The 27,117-nt window shown below is 42.8% G+C and overlaps 1 protein-coding gene across 1 annotated transcript in view; it reads right to left on the bottom strand.

Annotated features, from left to right (window-relative positions):
* Positions 1 to 21,000, bottom strand: part of TMEM87B (transmembrane protein 87B) — a 55,304-nt gene extending 34,304 nt beyond the window's left edge. The window contains exons 1-4 of the mRNA XM_063441373.1: positions 20,691 to 21,000; positions 14,717 to 14,777; positions 3,093 to 3,184; positions 2,782 to 2,922 (exon numbers count right to left, since the gene is read on the bottom strand). Coding sequence (XP_063297443.1) covers positions 2,782 to 2,922; positions 3,093 to 3,184; positions 14,717 to 14,777; positions 20,691 to 20,822 — 426 coding nt within the window. The 5' untranslated portion in view covers positions 20,823 to 21,000. The remainder of the gene's footprint in view (positions 1 to 2,781; positions 2,923 to 3,092; positions 3,185 to 14,716; positions 14,778 to 20,690) is intronic.
* Positions 21,001 to 27,117: the final 6,117 nt, after the last annotated feature.

Raw genomic sequence — 27,117 nt, 5'->3', positions numbered from 1 at the left:
TAAGGATCATGCAATATAACATTTATATGCAAGTGATTCATAGAATGAGAACCACAAGTTGTATTACGTCATATCATGCACCCTTGATATACCTGTACCATGTTAAAATTTGAGCATGCTGGCACCAGGGTGTATGATGCCTGGCACATGAGATGCTTACTAATAGGCCCTTTGCTTTTCAATAACCGCTATGCTTAATTTACCCACCCAGGGCTGGGGTTGGACGGAGGGAGCATAGGGAAATCTGGCCCAAGGCAGCTATTTTAGTCCTCTTAATTAGGTTAAAGACATAAGATGCAAAATAAGTTCACAGTTTCAAGTGAGTCACTGGAGTGAAACCACCCCCCCTTTCGTTTCTGTTAAACCTTTCTATCTTAGCGGTTAACCAGAGTTGAGGTACAAATTACGCCTCCTTAGGAGAAGGACGAAAGCAGGGTTGTGCAGGCCTTTCATGGCACAAATCCTAAAATTGTAGTATTAAACGATGCTACACCTAAAACGCAGCTCTACCTGATATACCTACTACGCACAATACCACACACTGTAAAGTAATAACACATAAGCTAAATACGCAACGTGTACTAAAAATTGTACCCTGCCATAACCTGCAATTATCGTACCTTTACCATGTTAAATATTGTACTTGCTGGTACTAAATGTGTACGATGCCTAGCACATGTGATACTTACCAACATGTACTTTGCTTTTCTGTAACCGCTAAAATTATTTTAAAGAATTCAATAAATAAATAAATTATAAATGGAAAAAGTAGATAAAGTAGTTACCAGTTTTTTTTTGTTTTGTTTTTTTTTAACTTAACTGGCAGTGCCAACCTAACCAAAAAAACAATATACATATACACACACTTTTATATAATAACTAAAGCATATTCTCATATAAATGAAAAATTAAAGAGAGTTGAAAAATAAAGCCATTACAAGGCTTACAAATTGGACTCCTCTAAAAGAAGTAATATAAAGTGTGCAATGTAATACTACATTATTTATACTAGGGTGACAGATGGGAACCAGCTTGACTTAACTGACCTGATGTGACTTAATATTCCTAAAATATATATTCTAGAGAGACACACACACACACACACTGCAGAGAGTTAACATATTACATTATTGTATGGATAAATGTAATAACTAGTCATAAGAAACTGTCTAAACCAGTGGTTCCCAATCCAGTCCTCAAATACCCCCCAACAGGCCAGGAATAAGGCATAACACAATTATGTCAAAGGTGTTTTTAGAACGAAAAAAAACAAGACACTTTAGACACCACAGGGTAATCCCTTAATCCTGGCCTGTTGGGGGTACTTGAGGACTGCCCTCAAGAACTAAGTTTTACTGACATATCCAGAATGCTTAACCCCTCAAGGACGGCAGGCGTACTATATATTTAAATTCTACGTATAGGTTTATGTAATATTTTTACTTAAGTCATTTTATTCATTATGATTTGAGGGACCTACCTGACAACTCGGGCAAAAAGTCCACAGAATGTGGTTCAAAACCCCTATATTTAACCCTGTACATAGGGGGGTACTGTTTTTCTCGGGAGACTTCGCTAAGCACAAATATTAGTGTTTTAAAACAGTAAAACCTATCACAACGATGATATCGTCCGTGAAAGGGTAATTTTTTGCATTTTTCACACACAAACGCACTTCCACTGAAGATATTGTTGTGATATGTTTTACAGTTTTAAAACAGTAATATTTCTGTTCTGCGAAGTCACCCGAGTAGAACAGTACCCCCCATGTACAGGTTGTATGGTGTTTTCAAAAGTCACAGAGTCAAATATAAGGTTTGGAATTCTGTTTTTTTCCACATTGAAATTTGCCAGATTGGTTATGTTGCCATGAGATCGTATGGTAGCCCAGGAATACGAATTACCCCCATGATGGCATACCATTTACAAAGTAGACTACCCAAGGTATTGCAAATGGGGTACATCAAGACTTTTTTAGTAGCCACTTAATCACAAACACTTGTCAAAATTAGCATTCAAATTAGTTTTTTTGCATTTTTCTCACACAAACAAATATGAACGCTAACTTTGACTAGTGTTTCTGACCAAGTGGTTACTAAAAAAGACAGGACATACCTCATTTGTAATACCTTGGGTGGTCTACTTTTGCAAATGGTATGCTACATTGGGGCACACAAACAGAAGTCAAAACAAAAGATATTTAAACACAAAAGCACAAGGAAAACAGCGCATACAAGTGTGCACAGTGAATTTATAGTACTGAATAAAGAATACTGAAAATAATCTTTAATTTGTATGTCAGATCTGAGGTTGTGGGTTGTGGGTTGTGTTTTTTTTATGTTAGAAGTAGTATCTATTGACATCACAAGCCAATTCAGTCCTGGCACAGCCAGAAATTTCTGCCACCAATGTATGGACCAGACAATATTCGGAGCTGCTAGAGGTATTGTTTTTGTCAAATTTGCCAAAATAAATCTTTCTAGCAGTTCAAACGGTTACCAGGCTTGCCATACACCCATCTATCGGGTCAAAATGTTGCCAAGTCCATAATTTGATGGAAAGAGTTTGTACATTACTGGTATTGTAAAGCAGTTATTGATTTGATTGCTGCAAAAAGATTTGATGGAACCTTTGGAAATCACAACTTGCATGTCCTCTATTCTTGACATTGCACTATTTTTTGCTTATCGCTTGGTGCTGTAAAATGCTTGTGCATCCGTGTGCTCACAGCATCAAGTATGAGTACATGGGAAATCAACAAATATGGGATGAAATACTCACTCGCAGCACGGGTAACGTCTGGGTGTTCTTGCTGCACTCGATTGCATCAGCATTTTCATACTTAAAGCATTGATCTTGCTGGAGAATGTTATCACAAAGATCTTCACGTGGTAGTTCACTCAAACGTCTTTGCATGATCTCCTAAGAAAGAAAGAAAGGAGGTTTCAAAACAACCACATGGCTGTGTCAGTAAATTGGAAGGCTTTGGTTCATGGTTACTAACCGTATCTACCAATGCACCCATATTTAATTGCTTTTTTTAAACTAAAAAGACTATTTTCATCATTATATTTTGCGCACACACTACTTACGTCAAGGTTAACATATTGATTGTAGCACTGGTGGTAATTTAGGTACCATTTCACAATAAGTTTCACAGGATCTTGACAGTTCGGCGAGAGGACTGGTAAAACACAGATAAAAATAAAGAGATCTGGTATGAACAAGTATAAGACTTAAAGGCAATAATTTATATATTATATATATATATATAATTAACTCTCAAACTCTGGGTGGTATTTTATACACAGTGCATTTAGAAAGAACTTCGATCCCTTCATATTGTTCACCATAATTTTGCACCCCCAACACCCATGTGCTACAATTGTTTAGCCCCTTAAGGATGGTGGCAATTGAACAAGTTCTGTCCTTGGTCTAATTGAGCATAAACAGGAGATAACAGTCTTATGGTTCATTCGTAAATGTTTAATTTCCATAACCGTACCAATAATTTCCCTTTTTGGTGGAACTGTATGGGTAGTCCAGTATGCCCTACACTGTGGCTAAAAGATTGGAGTTCAAATGGCATGATGTTTTAAACACATTAGATTTTTCGCTATAGATAAAAGTACATTATTGTGTCTGATTAGTAGGAGTAGCAGTATTTTACATTTCTATGCCATCATTTAATATTACTGGTGTTTGCCACGTAGGCTAGTCTAGTTATATTATTGTGGCTTGCACTTGAGTCTGTAAGCAGTAACCATTTTACCCTTACTATTTTGTTACTTAATAGGTGTCTTCCCGGAGCTACTGCTCACAGAGACAGGAGACGTATCTGTAATAGTGTTAAGCAAGCAAAGCAGGAAGGGGAATTGGATGTACTTGTCCATTTAGGGACAAATGACTTGGCTTGCAATGAGGTTTCAGAGGTTAAGGAAGTTTTTAGTGTTTTTGCCAATGATATACGGCAGGTTACTTCCAGACTGTCATTCTCTGAAGTTCTGCCTGTGCATAACACTCAGAATGACAGGCGGATGCGTATTAGGGACTTTAACTTGTGGCTTGGTGAATGGTGTCGGGAGCAAGGATTTGGCTTTATTGCTCATGGTAGCTCTGTTTGGAATGGAAATAAACTGTACAAAAAAGATGGTTTGCATCTTTCTCAAAAGGGAACAAATGTTCTCAGTGAGCAGTTCAGAGGTTTTGCTAGGATGTATTTAAACTAGGAGGGGGGGGGGGGGGCAAAAGGGTGATAAAACATCAATCCAATTGTCCCCCAAAACAAGGACAGAAGGTGCCTATAGCAAGTGTGTTAAAAAAGGATAAGCTTAGAGTTATGTCTACAAATGCTCGCAGTTTAGGGAATAAGATCCATGAACTTGTGGCAATAATGGCAACTGATAGTGTAGATTTAGTCGCTGTTACTGAGACATGGTATAATGAGAAAAATGACTGGGACATAGCAATACCAGGGTACTCTTTATATAGAAAAGACAGGGAAGGCAAGAAAGGGGGAGGGGTGGCCCTGTATGTGAAGGATAGCATACAATCTAGCCTAATAAAGGTTAGTGAGACGAACATAGAGTCCATTTGGGTTACGTTAGAGTCCAAAAGAAATGGGATTATTTAAAAGCTGCACTAGTGAAGGCAACAGAAAATTGCATTAGGCTTGTCAGTAAAAGCAAAAAATTCAAGAAACCACTGTGGTACTCCGCAGATGTGGCCAAAATAGTAAACAAAAAGTTAGCATTTAGTAATTATAAAAAAAAACCAGAGTGAGGAAGACAGAATGATATATAAGATTAGGCAGAAAGAGGCTAAGCAAGTTATAAGAGCATCCAAATCACACACAGAAGAGAAAATAGCACAGTCAGTAAAAAAGGGGGACAAAACTTTTTTTAGATACATAAATGAGAAAAGAAAAAGTAAAACAAGGATTAGTTAGATTAAAAACAAAAGAAGGAAGGTATGTAGATGAGGATAAAGGTCTAGCTGACTGCCTCAATGAATATTTTTGTTCGGTATTTACAGCTGAAAATGAAGGAAAGGGACCTCTGTTAAAAAAAAAAAAAAAAAAAAAAAAAAAAAGGATAAATGAGTCATTTATTACACGTGAGTTTACAGAGGAAGAGGTTCTATTTCAACTGTCAAAAGTAAAGACAAATAAGTCAATGGGACCTGATGGAATACACCCAAAGCTATTAAAAGAGCTTAGTGGTGTACTAGCAAAACCATTAACAGATTTATTTAACCAATCATTGTTAACAGGAGTAGTCCCAGAAGATTGGAAGTTAGCGAATGTTGTGCCCATTCACAAGAAAGGTAATAGGGAGGAGTCGGGCAACTATAGGCCAGTAAGCCTTACTTCAGTAGTGGGGAAAGTGATGGAAACCATGTTAAAGGATAGGATTGTTGAACATCTAAAAACACATGGATTTCAAGATCAGAGACAACATGGGTTTACTTCAGGGAGATCATGCCAAACTAATCTTATTGATTTTTTTGATTGGGTAACTAAAATTATAGATCAGGGTGGTGCAGTAGACATTGCTTACCAAGATTTCAGTAAGGCTTTTGACACTGTTGCACATAGAAGGCTTATCAATAAACTGCAATATTTGAGTTTGGATTCCAATATTGTTGAATGGGTAAGGCAGTGGCTGAGTGACAGGCAACAGAGGGTTGTAGTCAATGGAGTATATTCGAAGCTTGGGCTTGTCACCAGTGGGGTACCTCAGGGATCTGTACTTGGACCCATTCTCTTTAATATTTTTATAAGTGATATTGCAGAAGGTCTTGATGGTAAGGTGTGTCTTTTTGCGGATGATACTAAGATATGTAACAGGGTTGATGTTCCAGGAGGGATAAGCCAAATGGCAAATGATTTAGGTAAACTAGAAAAATGGTCAGAGTTGTGGCAACTGACATTTAATGTGGATAAGTGCAAGATAATGCATCTTGGACGTAAAAACCCAAGGGCAGAGTACAGAATATTTGATAGAGTCCTAACCTCAACATCTGAGGAAAGGGATTTAGGGGTGATTATTTCTGATTACTTAAAGGTAGGCAGACAATGTAACAGAGCAGCAGGAAATGCTAGCAGAATGCTTGGTTGTATAGGGAGAGGTATTAGCAGTAGAAAGAGGGAAGTGCTCATGCCATTGTACAGAACACTGGTGAGACCTCACTTGGAGTACTGTACACAGTACTGGAGACCATATCTTCAGAAGGATATTGATACCTTAGAGAGAGTTCAAAGAAGGGCTACTAAACTGGTTCATGGATTGCAGGATAAAACTCACCAGGAAAGGTTAAAGGATCTTAACATGTATAGCTTGGTGGAAAGACGAGACAGGGGGGATATGATAAAAACATTTAAATACATAAAGGGAATCAACACAGTAAAGGAGGAGACTATATTTAAAAGAAAAAAAAACTACCACAACAAGAGGACATAGTCTTAAATTAGAGGGACAAAGGTTTAAAAATAATATCAGGAAGTATTACTTTACTGAGAGGGTAGTGGATGCATGGAATAGCCTTCCAGCTGAAGTGGTAGAGGTTAACACAGTAAAGGAGTTTAAGCATGCGTGGGATAGGCATCAGGCTATCCTTACTATAAGATAATGCCAGGGACTAATGAAAGTATTTAGAAAACTGGGCAGACTAGATGGGCCGAACGGTTCTTATCTGCCGTCACATTCTAAGTTTCTATGTTAATAAATCCTTTTGCTACTTTGTACCCATCTTCATGAGTTATCGGGTTTCTGATTAGTAGTTCGGTTATGTACACTATCGTAGCCGAATACTTTAGATTTGCTATTTATCAAGCTTAATTGTAGGTTGAGTTGTTCCCAGCTGTAAATAATTATATACATATACACACCACTATATGCTTAATTTGTACTATTAAAACTGGGACAAAATGACCAGATTAGGAGAAGGTAGTGATTTCATGTACTTGCAGTGCTGTACTGAGGGAGATTATGACGATTTACAAATATTTAAGAATTTTTCAATTTGAGAGGTTAAATAAAAGTTACATCCTAACTCATGGCACACACACCCTTTTCATTAACATTCATTCTGTGCCATCATTACACAGAAAGTGGCTGAGCAATCTCCCTTGAATAGTGAAACTTGTGAAAGTGTGTCACAAAAATGATTACCAACTGACATTTAATGTGGATAAGTGCAAGATAATGCATCTTGGACGTAAAAACCCAAGGGCAGAGTACAGAATATTTGATAGAGTCCTAACCTCAACATCTGAGGAAAGGGATTTAGGGGTGATTATTTCTGATGACTTAAAGGTAGGCAGACAATGTAATAGAGCAGCAGGAAATGCTAGCAGAATGCTTGGTTGTATGGGGAGAGGTATTAGCAGTAGAAAGAGGGAAGTGCTCATGCCATTGTACAGAACACTGGTGAGACCTCACTTGGAGTACTGTACACAGTACTGGAGACCATATCTTCAGAAGGATATTGATACCTTAGAGAGAGTTCAAAGAAGGGCTACTAAACTGGTTCATGGATTGCAGGATAAAACTTACCAGGAAAGGATCTTAACATGTATAGCTTGGAGGAAAGATGAGACAGGGGGGATATGATAGAAACATTTAAATACATAAAGGGAATCAACACAGTAAAGGAGGAGACTATATTTAAAAGAAGAAAAACTACCACAACAAGAGGACATAGTCCTAAATTAGAGGGACAAAGGTTTAAAAATAATATCCGGAAGTATTCCTTTACTGAGAGGGTAGTGGATGCATGGAATAGCCTTCCAGCTGAAGTGGTAGAGGTTAACACAGTAAAGGAGTTTAAGCATGCGTGGGATAGGCATAAGGCTATCCTAACTATAAGATAATGCCAGGGACTAATGAAAGTATTTAGAAAACTGGGCAGACTAGATGGGCCGAATGGTTCTTATCTGCCGTCACATTCTATGTTTCTATGTTTCTATAACTACTACAGCAGGATATAGTGGTTTTGATGTTTGTAGTAAACCTTTAACTGGTTCTTCCACATTTTGTCTCAATTAGGAACACTCTTTAACCCCTTCAGGACGGAGTCAATAGTGCATGTTCTGATCAAAACAAAACGTAAACAAAATTTTTTTACTTACCGTAAATTTCTTTTTACAGAAGATTAGAGGCAGTGCTTTATGACTGGGATTTCATCACCTGGAGGGAAAAAACAGGCAGGCAAACTCCAAAACTTTTCAAGGACCTCCCCAAATTAACATTTGGCCTTATAAATTGCTTCCTATCCAAAACATCCCCAGAAATTACAAAAGCCGAATAACCGTACCACTCAGACTATGAACAATTTTGGGGGGGGAAGTAAGCACTGCCTCTAATCTTCTGGAAAAATAAATTTCCTGAGACAAAACATTATCCTTCAGTATCTGGTATACATAAACCAGGTCGTCAGCTTGAATTACAACAAATCTGAGAAGCGGTACCCTTAAGAATTCCAGGATGCCTATTTACAGTTAAGGTCCCCAAAGATTCCTCCGGAAAATTTTTGAAGAACGGTGAAACAGCTACTTGCCACCAAGGGAGGAAGACTATCATTCTCACCTTCCCCATCCTATAGGATCTTGGGGAATAGGGAACTAGGAGGAAACTATAGGTTAGACTGGAATTCCCAAGAAAGAAAAGGAAACCAAGGCTTACGGCTCTGTCCAAGCTTGTCCAATGAAATACTTTATGCTGTTTGATCTAGAAGTCCCAGTTCCATAACTGGAACATCAAATTCTTACTATCGTTTGGGTGAAGATCAAGGAGTATGAACCATTCTGCTTTGTATTAAATGTTGACTACTCAATGCTACAGCTAAACAGATGAATATTAAGTTCTATGCATAAGTGAAAAGACCTAAGAAAAACTAACCCAAGCAAATCCTGGAACAAGATTTTTCAAACAAGATGACCTTGTTTGTACATAATTGCTACCGATGTAGAACGATCTGACCAGATCTGGATAAGATAATACCTGGTCTTTATCTGAAAGGCTATCCAGATAGCCTTCGGTCCTATGTAGTTGGATAAGTTTTTACAAATTATCTCAGCTAATTTCCCTTCATCCCTATGAGAACCTAGCTGAGACCTGAAGCATCAGTCGTAAAATTCTGAACGATCGATTTGAGAACTGGAACAAAAAGTAAGAACCGTCTGGCATCCTTTATTTCTGCCTGGTTCAGAAAATGACCGAAGTATAGGATTTTACAGCAACATTTTATTAGCAACTGTATCTGGCCACTGAAGGACCTGTAAACAGTGCTATACCTAAAGAAGCTGAAGAGACCAAGCAGGTTCTTACAAGACGGGAACCAATATAATTTCCCAAGTATCTGTCTACTGAAGTAGAAGAGAGATTTCAGGTGATAATGACAGCGAGAACCACAATTTTTTTCTTCAGGGAATTACCATTCTCTGAGAGTCAAAAACCCTTGTCAAAATATTTACAAACCTAGGCAGAAAACCGTCTCAGTCATATCGTATCTATTTGCAGGGAACAAATTGAACCTGGTGGAACTACACCATGATCAATAGGCTTGCAGCCGTACTAGAATTTGCTTCAAGCCCAGTAACATGAGGAAGAAATAATTTTCCATGAAGACTAGTTCATACAGGTTACCATCTTTATTGGCGGAAGCGAGACTGATTACATAGATATACAGTCAGCATAAGACAATACCCATGATCCAGGCCTTCCTTAGCCATAATTGGAAAGCAGAGGCTAGAGCAGACAGAATATTTGCAACTGCATTTCAAAACCTGTTTGATGCAAACTCTGCAGGAACCAGAATTAGGAAGCATTTTCTTGAATTTTGCATTCCAACAGTCAGTTAGATCAAACCTGACAACATAGGACTTGGAATTTAAGATAAAACATAAAATGTGCAACCATGGAGTGAAGCACAGGAAAAGTTCTGCCCCAGCTGAAAAACAGACAGCCTTTTTAGAAACTGATATCAGGTGAAGCTAGTTGAGGTGGTAAGAATGCCAATTGCAACAGAGCTTTGTCTACAGCAATTGCTAAAAACCTACTGCATGTTTAAGAAAATAAACACTGCAGCTAGGATCCTGGCATTTAAAGAATCTGCTACAACAGTATATTAACTTAACCAAAACCAGATTTTAATATCAGCCTCCTAAACATAACATACAGAGGATAATCCTCCAATAGTCATACGGGTCATGCTCTTGTGAATATATTCCACCAAACACTTCACTTTAATTGCTGACCCTGTTGCAGCAATTAGTGATTATTGAAACCCCTATTAACTAATCACAGAGTAGCAGCTAATTTGAGCCAGAAAGGAAACTTAAAGTTTCCCAATAGAATTATGTAAAAGTATATGCCAATACCCTTTATAGGCTTTACTCAAAGAATAATCTATTTTGGACCCGATCTACTAAGTGCTTAACCCTGCAAAGCGCTATATGATTTAAGACTTTAGTAATAATCCTTAACCCCTTAAGGACACATGATATGTATGACATGATTCCCTTTTATTCCAGAAGTTTGGTCCTTAAAAGGTTAAAGAAAAGTTAAAAACTCTCCTACTTAGAAACATTTGTTATCTACCTTGCAGCACAGATAATTAACTTAAACATAACCTGTACGAGTGTTCCACCGCCAGGACTTCCCAGCTAGTACCCAAATGCGCACCATCGTCTGCCCGGCACCTGGCTCGGTATAGACGGAATTAATACAACCCGGGGAGATACAGCAGTCTGGAGTGTTAACCCTGGCTGATCTCTGAAAAATGTATTTAAAAGAAGTAGAGCCTCCAGAGCCTCAGCCCTTTCACCATACTTCTAGGAGAAAACCTGACCTGACACCCTCCTCTGCCGGAGGCAGGCAAAGAACTGGGGATGTCTTGGATAGGAAGCAATTTATAAGGCCAAAGGTTAATTGGGGGAGGTCCTTGAAAAGTTTTGGAGATTGCCTGCCTGTTTTTTCCCTCCAGGTGATGAAATCCCAGTCGTAAAGCACTGCCTCTAATCTGAAGGGAAAAACTGGAATTTGCGCTACATGTCTGTTCAACCGCAATTCACCGCTGTCACATTAAGTGTACCCACACTTATTATATATAATTTTGTTCAGGAGAAACAGGGCTTTAATTCATCATTAACTATTCATATATGGAACATAATTTATTATGAACAAAATTTAAAAAAAATATGTGAGAAAATATTTTTTTTAAAATTTGTATTTCCGTCTGACATTTTAGCTGTGAATGTCATAATACTGTTTTACTGCAAATAAAATGCACATATTTGTAATCAGCGATGTCTCACGAGTATAACAGTACCCCCCATTAACAGGTTTTATGGTGTTTTGGAAAGTTACAGGGTCAAATATAGAATGTTGCATTTTCAAATTGAAATTTGCCAGATTAGTACTGTTACCTTTGAGACAGTGTGGTAGCCCAGGAATGAGAATTACCCCCATAATGGCATACCATTTAAAAAAGTAGACAAACCCAAGGTATTGAAAGTGGGGTATGTTTAGTCTTTTTTAGTAGCCACTTAGTCACAAACACTGGCCAAAGTTAGCGTTCATATTTGTTTTTGTGTGAAAAAAGCAAAAAACAAATATTTGGCCAGTGTTTGTGACTAAGTGGCTACTAAGAAAGACTGGACATACCCCACTTGCAATACCTTGGGTTGTCTACTTTTGCAAATGGTATGCCATCATGGGGGTAATTCTCATTCCCGGGCTACCATCCGCTCGCAAAGGCAACATAACCAATTTGGCAAATTTCAATGTAAAAAAAATGAAATGCAAGCCTTATATGTGACTCTCTAACTTTCCAAAACACCATAAAACCTGTACATGGGGGGTACTGTTATTCTCGGGAGACTTCACTAAACACAAATATTAGTGTTTAAAAACAGTAAAACATATTACAACAATAATATAGACCATAAAAGTGCCGTCCGTTTGTAAAAAATGTCACTTTTACTTAAAATATCATCGTTGTAATACAATTTACCAGTTTGAAACACTAATATTTGAGTTCAGCGAAGTCTCCCGAGATTTTATAGTGTCTTGGAGAGTTACAGGGTCAAATATAGTGCTTGCGAATTCAATTCTCTGCACTTTCTCCCTGTGTTTTCAGGCATGTCAATCAAATTTTAATTAATCAAATCACTAATTATGTTAAAAGATTACTTAAATATACACGTAGAATTTTAATATATATGCATTTATGGGTATTTAAATTCTACGTGTATACTAATGTAATCTTTTATTATATATATATATATATATATATATATATATATACACACACACACACACACACACACACACATATATATATACACACATATATATATATATATATATATATATAACGTCATTCTAAGTGTATTTTAATACATATACACACACTTATATTAAAATACACTTTGTATGACGTTACACATATACACAATACATACATACATACATACATACACACACATTTCTATTTTATTTTAAAACATGTTTAATAATTTGTTTTTTTACTTTCCCACCAGCAGGGGGACTGTGACATTTCAGACAGTCCCCCTGCTGGCAGATCCACAGCCAGCTATAGGGGGCCATGTGATCGCTCTTTGAGAGCGATCACATGGCCCCCGGGGGGCTTCTTTTGCCGAGGGAGGGCTGCCTGGGCTGTCAGGCAGTCCTCCCGAAGCAGAGCGCCGGGAAGGTAAGTATTTCTGAGGCTCCAGGGCTCAAAGCCGTTACGGCGTTCTATGCCGCCGCAACGTCTTTAAAGCCCTTTTAATGCGGGACGGCATAGAACGCCGTAACTGCGTTAAGGGGTTAATTTAACTTTAGTGTATTATTATTTACAAGGGTGATCTGTATAACTGATTCGCTCTATAAAACTGTGTTGTTTCCGTGAACATTACTATGTTACCTGCTTTATGTAACCCTGTGGAAAAACCTGCTTTGCGGTTTCACAGAAATAGCAAGACTAATCTAATATTTTCATAAGCGAAATGCTATTCCCTAGACAACAAAGGTTTGGTGACACTTAAGCACTCCATTAAACCCTGTTTTACACAATCCCTGTTCCAACATTTGTCACTCTGGTAAAATAAATTAAAAACTATACACTGATCAGCCACAACAGCTCTGCTGTATAGAGGCATGGACTCCACAAGACCTCTGAACATGTCCAGTGGTACCTGGCACCAAGATTTTAAGTCTTGCATGTTGAGAGGTAGAGCCTCCATGGATCAAATTTGTTGATCCCACAGATGCTCAATCTGATTGAGATCTAAGAAATGTGAAGGCCAATGCAACACCTTAAATTTTTTGTTATGTTCTTCAAACATTGCTGAACATTTTTTTGCAATGTGGCTGGGAGCATTATCCTATTGAAAGAGGTCACTCCCATAAAGGAACGCCATTGTCATGAAGAGGTGTACGTGCTCTGTAACAACCTCTGGGTATGTGGTACGTGTCAAAGTAACATCCACATGAATGCTAGGAACCAAGACGAACATTGCCCAAAACATAACACTGTATCTGCCACCCTGCATTCTTCTTATAGTGCATTCTGCCGCCATCTCTTCACCAGGAACGACCCATACGTACCCGGCCATCCACCTGATCTAAAAGAAGACATGATTCATCAGAGCAGACAACCTTCTTCCATTGATCCATGGTCCAGTTTTGCAGCTCATGTTCCCATTGAAGGCACTTTCAGCAATGTACAGGGGTCATCAATGGACACTCTGACCAGTCTGTGGCTTGTCCATTTTTCCTCCTTCCAGCTCATGAAATTTAACGGACTATACACTTGCTGCCTAATACATTCCAGATGCCATTGTAATCAATGTTATTCACTTCACCTGCCAGTGAGTTTAATGTTGTGGCTGATCAATGTATATATTCAAATCCTTTTCAATATTATTTGATGATACATTGTGAATATGATAAAACCAACTCACTAAACTTTAAAAACTTCCAAAAGACTAGAACCATTAACTGGAATGTGGAATGATGTGGTAGTATTCAAATGAGAGAAAACATGCACGCCACATAAGTTAAGCTAGCACAAGATATTAAAATATAAACAAAAGAGCATGGCATTCCCTTAAAGGAACACTACTGCTTTAGGAATACAAATCTATAGTATCCATGTCCTTACCCCACCAATCAGCAATAAATATAACCCACTGATTATTGTATTAAAATTTGTTTCTACGAATAGGATTAAGCATACATTTTAACCGCATTTTTTTTTTTTTTGTTATAATGTGTGTTTGGTTAGTTGAATAACCGAGAAAGTCAAAGAAAAACATTAAAAGGAACACTCTGGGCACCACAACAAATGTATAAAAAAAATACAATTTTAAGCCAATTTTATGAATGGGGATTCACTGATTGGCTGAGAGTGTCAGCTGCCTGTTCTCAGCCAATCAGTGGCGACGCTGACCGATTCTTCAAGAGCCTTCTGTTTTAGAGATTTTTAGAAAACGTAAGGACACACAAGCAGGGAGATTCAGCGCCGGAACACAGATTTTTGGGGCTAAATCACTCAAGAATGGTTTAACCCCTTAAGGTGATCGAGCGCCAAGGATGTCCTGGCAACATACCAACCTCATTTTGATTAAGTTGTCATGGTGCCTAAACTGTTCCTTAAAAAAAAAAAATAATATCAGTTAGCTTTGATCACAAATAGAAATTGTACTTACGTTTCACTTTGATATTTGTGGAATTATATAATATTTTTCTAAAGATAACGGGACCGGACTCCTACAATGTAAACAAAAGATGAGTTAGTATAACCTCCTACCACAAATATTCAAAATATACTTGCAATGGTTTAAAAAGGTGGCTGAGTTCCCATGAACAACGTAAACATTAATTCCACTAACAAAAATTACCATATGTGGGGGTGAGGGGGAATACTATTTCTACAAAGTCTGGCAGATATGCTTGCGTTCTCAAATTGCTTGAGAGATAATAAGTAAAAACTAAATTTGATGTTTAAAACCTATAGGGATATTAAACAAACGCTACAGCTCACTTTACTAGCTATGGTGCTGTGAGTCTATGGTTTCTGTCAAATTAATTTGGAATGGTTTGATGAAGAAAAAAATAAAAAAAAATAAAACACAGGTCTCTCCCTGACACCCAAACCTCACTCCTTTAATAGACACTTTAAAAACAAAAATACACCCCCTCCCCCCCCCCAGTGTGAATCCATCCAACTTGGATGACAGGTTTTTCCTGCTTTTTTCACACATGGTAATTTGGCAAATAGAATCAATGTTTACGTTGTGCATGGGAACATAAGCACCTTTTTAAAGCAATGACAAGTTGAGAGCGGCGACAAACTCATACATCACAGTTTTGGTGAATTTCAGGTTTGCCTCCAATGCCCAGAGCTCTACACCAGTTAGCACAACCTAGCCCATAGAGCAAACTGTCAACTGTGCTGTATATGTGCTCACAGTTACTTTAAATGAAGGAATCTGATCTGAATAGAATAAGCACCAGTAAATTCTCGCACAATCAAAAAAATACTTGGATGGCTCAATGAGGAAAGCAGTGGTGCCTGCACACAAATAATCAAGATGAAGAGTCACCAAAAAAAAAAAAAAAGTTTTTAAAGATTGTGACAAGATAAGAAATGAAAATGTATTTAGGAACAGCTTCCCAACACCATAAATAATATAAATAAACAGTGTGTGTTTGCTCTGTTATTCCTTTATGTCAAATAAAATTAAAATACAGAAAATTATGAAGTCGACAAAATGACAGTAACACAATATAAAACAACAAACATTGCGATTCAATTGAAAAATACAACATATGTTGTATAGGCATTCTTCCAAACAAAAATATTCTGTGTTAAATTAACAGGTAATTTTGGCATTACTATTTCTTATTTTTGTTGATTAATCAAGTGTAGAAAGGACAAGGGGGGCCAATAATAAATTATTTTATCAATTATAATGCTATAGCTTGGTAGTCATTTCATTTAACGTGATCTTTAAATTTCAGACAGAAACACTATTAGGGTTATTTACAAGAAGCAGAATTGCCAAACTGGAAGCACACGTGACTTGGAGAATTTTTCCATTTCCACTTTTATGGCTTCAGTTTGAAATTCACTTCGAATGCTTAACAATTCCGACTTTAATAAATAACCCTGTAAATATCATGCTAAATAATGTCAGGCAGTTTACAAAAGTAGAGTGAATTCTGTACCAAGTTAGCAATAAAGTAATTATTTATGTTTGCGATTACACTGCTTGCATAGTACATTGTAAACATGGACTGCAGTGATAAAAAATGATGGCCTGTTAAGATATCACTTTGGAACTAATTGCATCAGAAAATCTGCTTCCAGGGAGGTCTTTTATGCCCCATTTCCACTGAGCGGTACGGTTCGGGTCAGTATGATCTGGTACGCTATTTTGAGTGTTTCCATTAGAAAAGTTTAGAGCGGAGCTACCGGCATCACACTATACAATCCGTTGATTGGCGGACAGGAAAACGTCAATGCTCACAACTAATGACACCCTAGGCATTTGGTCTAAATCCCGCATGCCCCCTGGCAGTCCGACTTGCAGTGCAAACGCTCACCTCAATAGGCTGGACCATTCTATACTAAAACTATACCACTCAGTGGAAACGAGGCATTAGAAAATACAAGAGGATATGCTAACTTTGGCAGCACATGTACTAAAACTGTAATGAATTTGAGAAAACACAAGGTAGACTGCTATGCTAATGCATAAATATTTCAAGCAGTCTCAAAATACTAGCTTGTATCACCACGTTGTAGAGGATATTTCTAACACATTCACACAATGCTGTCGAACATGGCTTAACAAATTTGCTTGGAATCGAGTAGCCAGGTTTTTTTTAACACTTAACCCCTTAAGGACAGTGGGTGTTCTATGTCATCCTATTTACTATGTCGTACCTATTGACTTACTGGGTCCCCGCCAATCCCACACCGGCGGTCGCGCTCCTAGGGTCTGCCTGGGAAATCAGGCAGACCCCCACTGCCAGATCCAGCCCTATCAGGCAATGTGATTACTGGGGTCCTTGTGATCACATGGCCAGAATAGCCGGCTTCTGCAGTGCCTGAACTCCCAGGCTGTCCCCCTCATGATTGCAAAAAACTTTTAAAAGTTAATAATAGTTGTTAAAAAGTTTAATAAAGTAAATAACAGTTATATATATATATATATATATATATATATATTTATATTAAGTACTTTTATATGCACATACATAAACCATTATTCTAAGTGTATTTTAATATTAATATATTATATTAATATTAAAATACACTTAGAATGACGATCGATATATATATATATATCTATAAATAAATTGAAGAAAACAGTTATATACTGGTTTAAATTTGTTCCAACAGTATTTTGAGATTATACATATATATTAAATTCAAAATACATTTAGAATGACATTATATATTTATTTAAATTCTACAAATATGGGGGCGTGGCCGACTACGGAGCTGAACAGTCGCACATCTGTGGAGCTCCGCTTCAGCCCCACAGATTCAGAGACCTAAAGCAGAGAAATCCTCTCCAAAACCACACAGCTTACCTGCCACCCAACAGCTGACAACATGGGCCGCAAACATAAAAAACAAAACTACACGGAGCGAGCCGCGGCACCCGACATTAGGCTTGCATTCCAGAGGCCTACACAGGCTGTGGCGAAACCGACCTCGCCACGTGTCCTTGGAGGGGGCTGATTGCCCGCCTCTTGCCTTTGGACTATGGACCAGACTTTATGGGAATGTGATACCCCAGATAGCCATACCATGGAGCCTATTCATATAATGAAAGACTATGGGAAAGACTTTAGCTCCATGGCAATTGTACTGTGTGAGTAGGATCTGCGCGCTATTCGGTAGTTTTGTGCGTGCAGATCCCAGCTATCTGGGGATAGGTGAAATGTCTGTGTGTTATGTGTAAATGTGACTTTATGTATTTTAAAGTGTTTTATGTTGTTTTGCAACCATGTGGTTAATGGGGTCTGCCTTTAGTCCTGGGTAATTGGATTACTTCTCCAATTAACTCCAGGGCAGAAGGGAGGAAACCAGGGTGCATTGTGGGGATGTTTTTCTGCCAGCTAGAAAGGAACAAAATATTACTTTTAGTAACTTTTGAACCCCTGGTCGGATTCATGCCATTTTTAAATATGTTGTTCCCCTGAATGGATTGATTGTGGATATGTATTTTTATGTGAATGTGATGTATGGTTTTCAAGTTATGAAAGTTGTGTAAAAGTATATTTTACACTGTATGCATAATGGGATTATGTGTCACACTAAGGGGAGGGGATGTGTGGGAGGTAACATCTATGTCATTGGTTCTTTTATGCCTCCCCCTGGGTGTGGCCTGTATGTGTGAGTTGGAAATAAAAGCCAGGCTGGATGAGCCAGTCCAGAGTTCCTGTTTTAACCTCAAAGTGATGTGTCGTCTCATTATTGGGGGAAGGATTTATTGTATGCTGTTCCAGTTGACTGCTAGGGGTACAAGCCTATTCGTATGGTTCCTATTCAATGGTCTACAGCATTCATACGCTTGGGAGAATTTAAAGGTTTCTTGGATTCGGTGATTATGGTGTCTGCCAGAGTGCTTGGAGTCCTCAGGAAGCGCTAGGAGCATCCATTAACGGAGGTACCAAGTCGGGGTGCCAGGTGATCCGTTACACAGGCGCGGCCCGCCAAGATGGCGCCGGAACCGCAGAGTGAGTTGGAGACATCTGATGACTCCCAGGAAGAGAGGGACTCCCAAGCCTCACTCCCAGGCCCCACTCACATGTCTGACTCGGAGGAGGACGACTCCCAAACCAAAAAAGGGGTCATCAGAAAGCTGCTTACAGACCTAGGACAGGTCTGGAAGGCCGATCTGAAGGAGACCCAAGCTGAAATAGGGGTCTTGCAGCAGAGAGTCCAGGAGGTGGAGACCAGAGAAAAATCCAGAGATATCTAACTCTAAGACACCAAGCAGCAAGTGGAAGGACTTACTGAGCAGGTCCGGCGCTTACAAGGACACTTGAGACCAGACACCGCCGTCGTAACATACGCCTCAGGAGCATCCCTGAAACAGTAGGCGGAGAAGACCTACTGCCCTTTGTCCGGAGACTTGCCTCCTCCATGGGCCTCGGGTGTAACTCAGACACCCCACTGATACTATCCACCTTCCGGGTACGCAAATCGCCAGCAGCACCCGCAGGTGCCCCCAGAGAAACGATAGCTACCACCAGAGACATAGTGGCGAAAGCTTGGGTTTCGTGTAACCCAACAAAATGCTACATGATCTTGTTATAACCTATTCAATAACCCATACAATGGAAAAATGTATACTGTGTGTACAAAACCCAATAAAATACAAATTTAAAAAAAAAAAATCTACAAATATATTTATATAATATTTTTACATAATTAAGTGATTTTATTAATTACAATCTGAGGGACCTAAGGGGGGGGGGGGAAGGGGGTTACGGTTTTACTCAGGAGCCTTCGCTTAACACAATTATTAGTGTTTAACCCCTTAAGGACCAAACTTCTGGAATAAAAGGGAATTATGACGTGTCAGACATGTCATGTGTCCTTAAGGGGTTAAAAACAGTTAAACATATCACAAATATGATATCGTCAGTGAAAGTGCCTTCATTTTGCACATACAAATTGTACTTTCACTGATGATATCATTGTTGTGATATGCGTTACTATTTTGAAACATGTTATACTCAGCGAAGTCTCCCGAGTATAACAGTACCCCTCAAGAACAGGTTTTATGGCGTTTTCAAAAGTTACTGAGTCAAATATTTTTAATTTCCTTTTTCCCCCCACACTGAAATTTGCCTGATTGGTTATGTTGCCGTTAAGACCGTATGGTAGCCCTGGAATAAGAATGACCCCCCTGATGGCATACCATTTGCAATAGTAGACAACCCAAGGTATTGCAAACGGGGACAAAGCTGACAAAGGTTGTGTAGCTGGACTAAAGCACCACTCTTTGTCAACCTGCAAGTTATCCGTAAGGAAAAAGTACTCCCTATTTTTTTTTTTCTTACTTATAACTTTTTCCCTTTCTTAAATAACCATATTTTTGAAAAATAAATGAATAAATAAAAAAAAAGCTACACATGGGGAGATAAAACATAATATTTAAAAAAATAAAATAAAAAAATAAAAGTGTCAGCTAACTGTGGGGTTTGTTTTAATAGTATGTGTTATAATTATTATTATTTATACAGCGCCATCAGATTCCGTAGCGCTGTACATAGGGTGGACTAACCGACATTTAAATTGTAACCAGACAACTTGACATACAGGAACAGAGAGGTGCTTTGTTACGATAGTGTACTGTACTAATATATATATATATATATATAAATTGTGGCGGAGTTAGTATTGGCAGTAAATTACAAGAATAGCAATATCCACCATTTTCACGTGATTATGTTTCACTTTGGAGCTGCTGTTACTCTAAGAAACCAAATACCAAGAAGTAAAATGCTGGTTACTAGTGACAGCCATATGGTGACAGCACTGTCAGACACTCAGCGACAGCCACATAAAACAAACTTTATTGTCCGTGACAGGCGAGCAGCCAGCTTGCTGCTCTCCGCTGCCCCGCACACGCAGTGATGATGGTGCCTACTTACACTGGAGACCGACAGGCTCCACGTTCCTTGTTCCGGGACCGCCCCCGCCAGCGGACACAGCGCGGGGCCCAGCCAGAGCCACAGCCAGACGGCTGGCATGGGGAGACGGGCAGCATTGCGGGGGGCCGGCATACTGACAGCCCTGTGTGCCTGGCCGCGCTTCCTCCGTAACGAGCGGTAACCCGTGCCAAGCAGTGCCTTCACGCCGCTTCACCTGGCCGGCTGTGACATCACCGGCTCACCTGGAGGAGGAGGAGGACAGTGAGGGCAGGGCCGCCCTGGAGTGATGACGTGTAACGGGAGGCGGGGGGTGATGACGTAGCTGGCTGGTGTGATGGAATGTCATCGTGTAGTGCGTGCGTTCTAGAACGGCTGCTGGGCTGTGCGAGTGTCCTGCTCCCTGTCCAGCCAAGGGGGCGGGGGGAATGGGAGACCGTCCTCCCTCCAAAATCTGTAGTGAAATGGGATACAATTCCTGTCCCAAATTTTCCAATGCATCTTTTAAAACTATATGTTATACTGTTAAAAAAGCATTATAAGACAGTGTCTCTCCAATTGCTAAAACACTTTATCTTTCTGAAATGCTCCATGTTTGAAGAGTGTGTCCTCCTGGTTTTTTTTTTTGTTTTTTTTTTAACATATTACAAAAAGTAGAGATTTCAATAGAAATTGGCACTTCATCTTGTTACGCCCCCCTGGCTGTCAATCATACAGTTAGTTCTGTTACTTCCTGGTTTGGGTAGCTCAGTGGAGCTAAACTCAAGAAGGCAGCAATTGCACAGAGCACCCGCCTCATTGAGCTACAATGGGAAGTCTGTGATTGGACAGATATAGAAAGTCTGGGTGGGGTTTGAGGAGGAAGATTTGCAAAGGGCACAGACAAGAGAACTGCGGGTTTTACAAGTTGTTTTGCAAGTTGCCCACCTTTAACCCCAGCAGCCTCTAAACTACTTTCAATTACTTCCTCCCTTGGACTATTGCAGTGGGCTAATTCTCCCACTCATGTAGCTGGCAATACCCTCGACCTTATTTTCTCTAAGTCATGTTCATTATCCAATATCTGCAACACTCCATTTCCTCTCTCTGATCACCACCTCTTATCATTTGCTCTCAATTACCCCCTCACCCAACAACCTCAGCCTAACCCCCCTCAGCTCAGGAGGAACCTTAACTCTATTGACCTCCAGCAGCTGTCAGCTGACATTGATTCACAACTGCTATCCATCCCTTTCTTCTCCTGTCCCTCACTGGCCATCTCCACATATAACACTACCCTCACATCTGCCTTGAACACTGCAGCCCCACTCCAAACATGCACCTCGAGGAGGACACGACCCCAACCTTGGCATAATAAATCAACACGCTATCTGCAGAGTTGCTCCCGTTGTGCTAAACGCTCCTGGAGGAAGTCCCGCACCCAGGCAGACTTTCTCCATTATAGATTCATGTTGCTTTTATATAGCGCAGCCCTTGCCCTCGCCAAACAGTCCTACTATTCCTCTCTCATTAGTTCATGCTCCCGCAATCCCAGACGTCTCTTTGACACCTTTAATTCCCTTCTCCGCCCTGCTGTGGCCACCCCCCCAAACTAACCTTACAGCCGATAGCTTTGCATGTTACTTTACTGACAAGATTGAACAGCTAAGGAAACAATTCTCCCATCCTTGCCGTTCTCTTTCTCAACCACACGTAAATCATGCTTTCCCTACCCTTCAGACTTTCTCCCCGGCTACTGAACAAGAGGTGGCTGCCTTTCTCCATTCCTCTCGCCCCACCACTTGCCCGCTCGATCCCATCTCACCTCATCAGATCTCTCTCCTCTTGTCTTGTGCCTACCCTAACACACACCTTTAACTGCTCTCTCTCTTCTGGCACTGTTCCTGCTGACCTTAAACATGCCACTGTAATACCTATCCTGAAAAAAACATCTCTTGACCCATCCTCCCCCTCTAACTATCGTCCCATATCCCTGCTCCCTTTCTCATCAAAGCTTTTGGAAAGACTTGTCTTTACCCGTGTGTCTCGCTTCCTTAATTCCAACTCTCTCCTTGACCCTCTTCAGTCTGGCTTCCGCCCTCTCCACTCTACTGAGACCACTCTTAGCAAAGTGACTAATGAACTTATCTCCGCTAAATCCAAAGGTCACTACTCCATATTAATTCTCCTTGACCTCTCTGCTGCCTTTGACACAGTTGATCATGCTCTCCTCCTTCAAACTCTTCAATCGCTCGGTCTCTGTGACTCTGTCCTCTCTTGGTTTTCCTCCTATCTCTCCCAACGCTCATTCAGTGTCTCCTTTTCCAAGGATACCTCCTCCCCTCGTCCTGTCTCGGTTGGAGTTCCCCAAGGCTCTGTCCTTGGTCCCCTTCTATTTTCTCTTTATACTACCTCTCTTGGAAAACGTATTGCCTCTTTTGGATTCCTCTACCACCTGTACGCTGATGACACTCAGATATACCTCTCCTCACCAGACCTTTCCCCTGCCGTCCTGCAACGTGTCACTGCTTGCCTTTCTTCCATCTCTGACTGGATGTCGTCACGCTTTCTCAAACTTAACCTCTCTAAAACTGAACTCCTTGTCTTTCCTTCTCCTAATACTGATCCTCCTCTCTCGCTCTCCCTTCAAGTCAGTGATATCCACATAAGTCCATCCCTGCAAGCGCGCTGTCTTGGCGTCATACTTGACTCTGGTCTCACCTTTGAGTCTCACATCCAGTTTGTTGCCAAGTCCTGTAGGTTCCAACTCAAAAACATAGCCGGCATCCGCCCCTTTCTTACGCAAGATGCTACCAAGGAGCTTGTCCATGCTCTAGTAATTTCCCACATGGATTACTATAACCCTCTCCTGATTGGTCTCCCCAAAAGCCGTGTTGCCCCGCTACAGTCTATAATGAATGCTGCAGCTAGACTGATTTTCCTCTCTAGTCGGTCCTTTCACACCTCGCCCCTCTGCCAGTCCTTACATTGGCTCCCTGTATCCTATAGGAGTCAATTCAAAGTGCTAACCCATACATTTAAAGCACTGAACAATTCTAGCCCCTCTTATATCTCTTCACTGATCCATAGGTATGCCCCTCCTCGTACCCTCCGCTCTGCCCGTGACCACCTCCTGACCGCTGCTCGCACCCGTACGGCCAACTCGCGCTTGCAGGACCTCTCACGGGCGGCTCCTCTCCTATGGAATAGCTTGCCTACTGACATCAGACTTTCCCCTAGTCTTCAATCATTTAGGAAGGGCCTTAAAACCCATCTCTTCAGGAAAGCGTATGGCCTCCCAGAGTAATCTCTACCTTACATACCTGTCTCTTGCTCTCTCCTATGGGGCAGTGCTATGCTCTCTCCTCCAGCTCTGCTTCACTCCTTCTTGATATTTCCTGTCAGAGGCGGCTCTCTAATTAGGCGGTTTAGGCGGCCGCCTAAGGCCTCGCGCTGGCGGGGGCCTCGCGGCCGCCTAAACCACCTGTGAGCAGAGTGTGTCAGGTCCTCGGTCAGTGACCGAGGACCTGACACCAGGAGGGGGCCCGGCGGCTTGCCCGGTATGCCGCCGGGTGCGAGGCCCCTCCTGGCTGCCCGGCCACCATCGCAGACACTGGTCTGCAGCTCCGCAGTGTGCAGAGCTGCAGACCATGTGACTCGCGAGAATTGGCCAATCAGAGCGTTACCGCGGCAACGCTCTGAAATCTCGCGAGATTACATGGTCTGCAGCTATGCGGAGCTGCAAACCGGAAGCAGTGGCCACCGGACCACCAGGGAACCCACTGGACCACCAGGGAAAGGTAGGCTCTCCCTCCCCATCACCCCCATCACCCTCAGCCTCACACACAGCATCACCCCCCACCACCCTCAGCCTCACCCCCCACCACCATAACCCCCACCACCATCACCCCCCACCACCCTCAGCCTCACCCCCCACCACCATAACCCCCCACCACCATCACCACCCTCAGCCTCACCCCCCACCACCCTCAGCCTCACCCCCACCACCCTCAGCTTCACCCCCCCACCCTCAGCCTCACCCCCCCCACCATCACCCCCCACCACTCTCACCATCACTCCCCACCACCCTCAGCCTCACCCCCCACCACCATCACCCCTCCCCACCCTCACCATCACCCCCCACCACCCTCAGCCTCACCCCCACCACCATCACCCTAGGCCTCACCCCCACCATCCTCAGCCTCACCCCCCACCATCACCTGTCCCCACCCTCACCATCACCCCCCACCACTCTCACCATCACCCCCCAGCACCCTCAGCCTCACCCCCCACCACCATCACCCCTCCCCACCCTCACCATCACCCCCACCACCCTCAGCCTCACCCCCCACCACCATCACCCCCACCACCCTCAGCCTCACCCCCACCACCCTCAGCCTCACCCCCACCCTCAGCCTCACCCCCCCCCCTCAGCCTCACCCCCCCACCATCACCCCCCACCACCCTCAGCCTCACCCCCCACCACCCTCAGCCTCACCCCCCACCACCCTCAGCCTCACCCCCCACCACCATCACCCCCCACCACCCTCAGCCTCACCCCCACCACCCTCAGCCTCACCCCCACCACTCTCACCATCACCCCCCAGCACCCTCAGCCTCACCCCCCACCACCATCACCCCTCCCCACCCTCACCATCACCCCCACCACCCTCAGCCTCACCCCCCACCACCATCACCCCCACCACCCTCAGCCTCACCCCCCCCTCAGCCTCACCCCCCCACCATCACCCCCCACCACTCTCACCATCACCCCCACCACCCTCAGCCTCACCCCCCACAACCATTACCCCCACCACCCTCAGCCTCACCCCCCACCACCATCACCCCCCACCACCCTCAGCCTCACCCCCACCACCCTCAGCCTCACCCCCACCACTCTCACCATCACCCCCCAGCACCCTCAGCCTCACCCCCCACCACCCTCACCCCCCACCACCATCATCCCCACCACCCTCAGCCTCACCCCCCACCACCATCACCCCACCACCACCCTCAGCCTCACCCCCCCACCCTCAGCCTCACCCCCCCACCATCACCCCCCACCACTCTCACCATCACCCCCCAGCACCCTCAGCCTCACCCCCACCACCATCACACACCACCCTCAGCCTCACCCCCCACCACCATCACCCCCCACCACCCTCAGCCTCACCCCCCACCATCACCCCCCACCACCCTCAGCCTCACCCCCCACCATCACCCCTCCCCACCCTCACCATCACCCCCCAGCACCCTCAGCATCACCCCTCCCCACCCTCACCATCACCCCCCACCACCCTCAGCCTCACCCCCCACAACCATCACCACCCTCAGCCTCACCCCCTACCACCATCACCCCCCACCACCCTCAGCTTTACCCCCCACCACCCTCAGCTTTACCCCCCACCACCCTCAGCTTTACCCCCCACCACCCTCAGCTTTACCCCCCACCACCCTCAGCCTCACCCCCCACCACCCTCGGCTTCATCCCCCACCACCCTCAGCATCACCACCCCCCCACCACCCTCAGCCTCACCACCCCCCCACCACCCTCATCATCACCACCATCCCCCACCACCCTCATCATCACCACCATCCCCCACCACCCTCATCATCACCACCACCCTCAGCATCACTCCCCCCACCACCTTCAGCATCACCCCCCTCACCACCCTCAGCCTCACCCCCACCACCCTCAGCATAACCCTCCGTCACCACCCTCAGCCTCACCCCACTCACCATCACCCCCTCCTTCTCACATCATCCCCTCTCCCTCTCACTCTCACATTACCCCCTCTCACTCTCACATTACCCCCTCTCACTCTCACATTACCCCCTCACTCTCACATTACCCCCCCTCACTCTCACATTACCCCCCCTCACTCTCACATTACCCCCTCACTCTCACATTACCACCCTCACTCTTACATTAACCCCTCACTTTTACATTACCCCCCCTCACTCTCACATTACCATCACCCCCCGCTCCCTGTCACATTACCATCACCCCCCGCTCCCTCTCACCATCAACCCCCCGCTCCCTCTCACCATCACACCCCCCGCTCCCTCTCACCATCACACCCCCCGCTCCCTCTCACCATCACACCCCCCGCTCCCTCTCACCATCATCCCCCCGCTCCCTCTCACCATCACCCCCCTTTCACCATCACCCGCCACTCACATCACCCCCCTTTCACCATCACCCGCCTTTCACCATCACCCCCCCATACACACAACACACTTCAAGCAGCTACCCCATACACAGGGTCTCAGACAAAAACGCAAACATGCTCACAGAGACATACATTCACACACACAATGATACTCTCTGTCAGACACACTCTCAGGCACATACACAGGTAGACAGTGCATCAATGTGTATATGTGACACTTTTTTGTTAGTGGGGCCTCATGTTTGCGTTTCGCCTAAGGCCTCATAAAGTCTAGAGCC

Source organism: Pelobates fuscus, chromosome 2 (genome assembly GCF_036172605.1).
Source record: "Pelobates fuscus isolate aPelFus1 chromosome 2, aPelFus1.pri, whole genome shotgun sequence".
NCBI lineage: Eukaryota > Metazoa > Chordata > Amphibia > Anura > Pelobatidae > Pelobates > Pelobates fuscus.
This window is presented reverse-complemented; position numbering and strand designations above follow the sequence as displayed.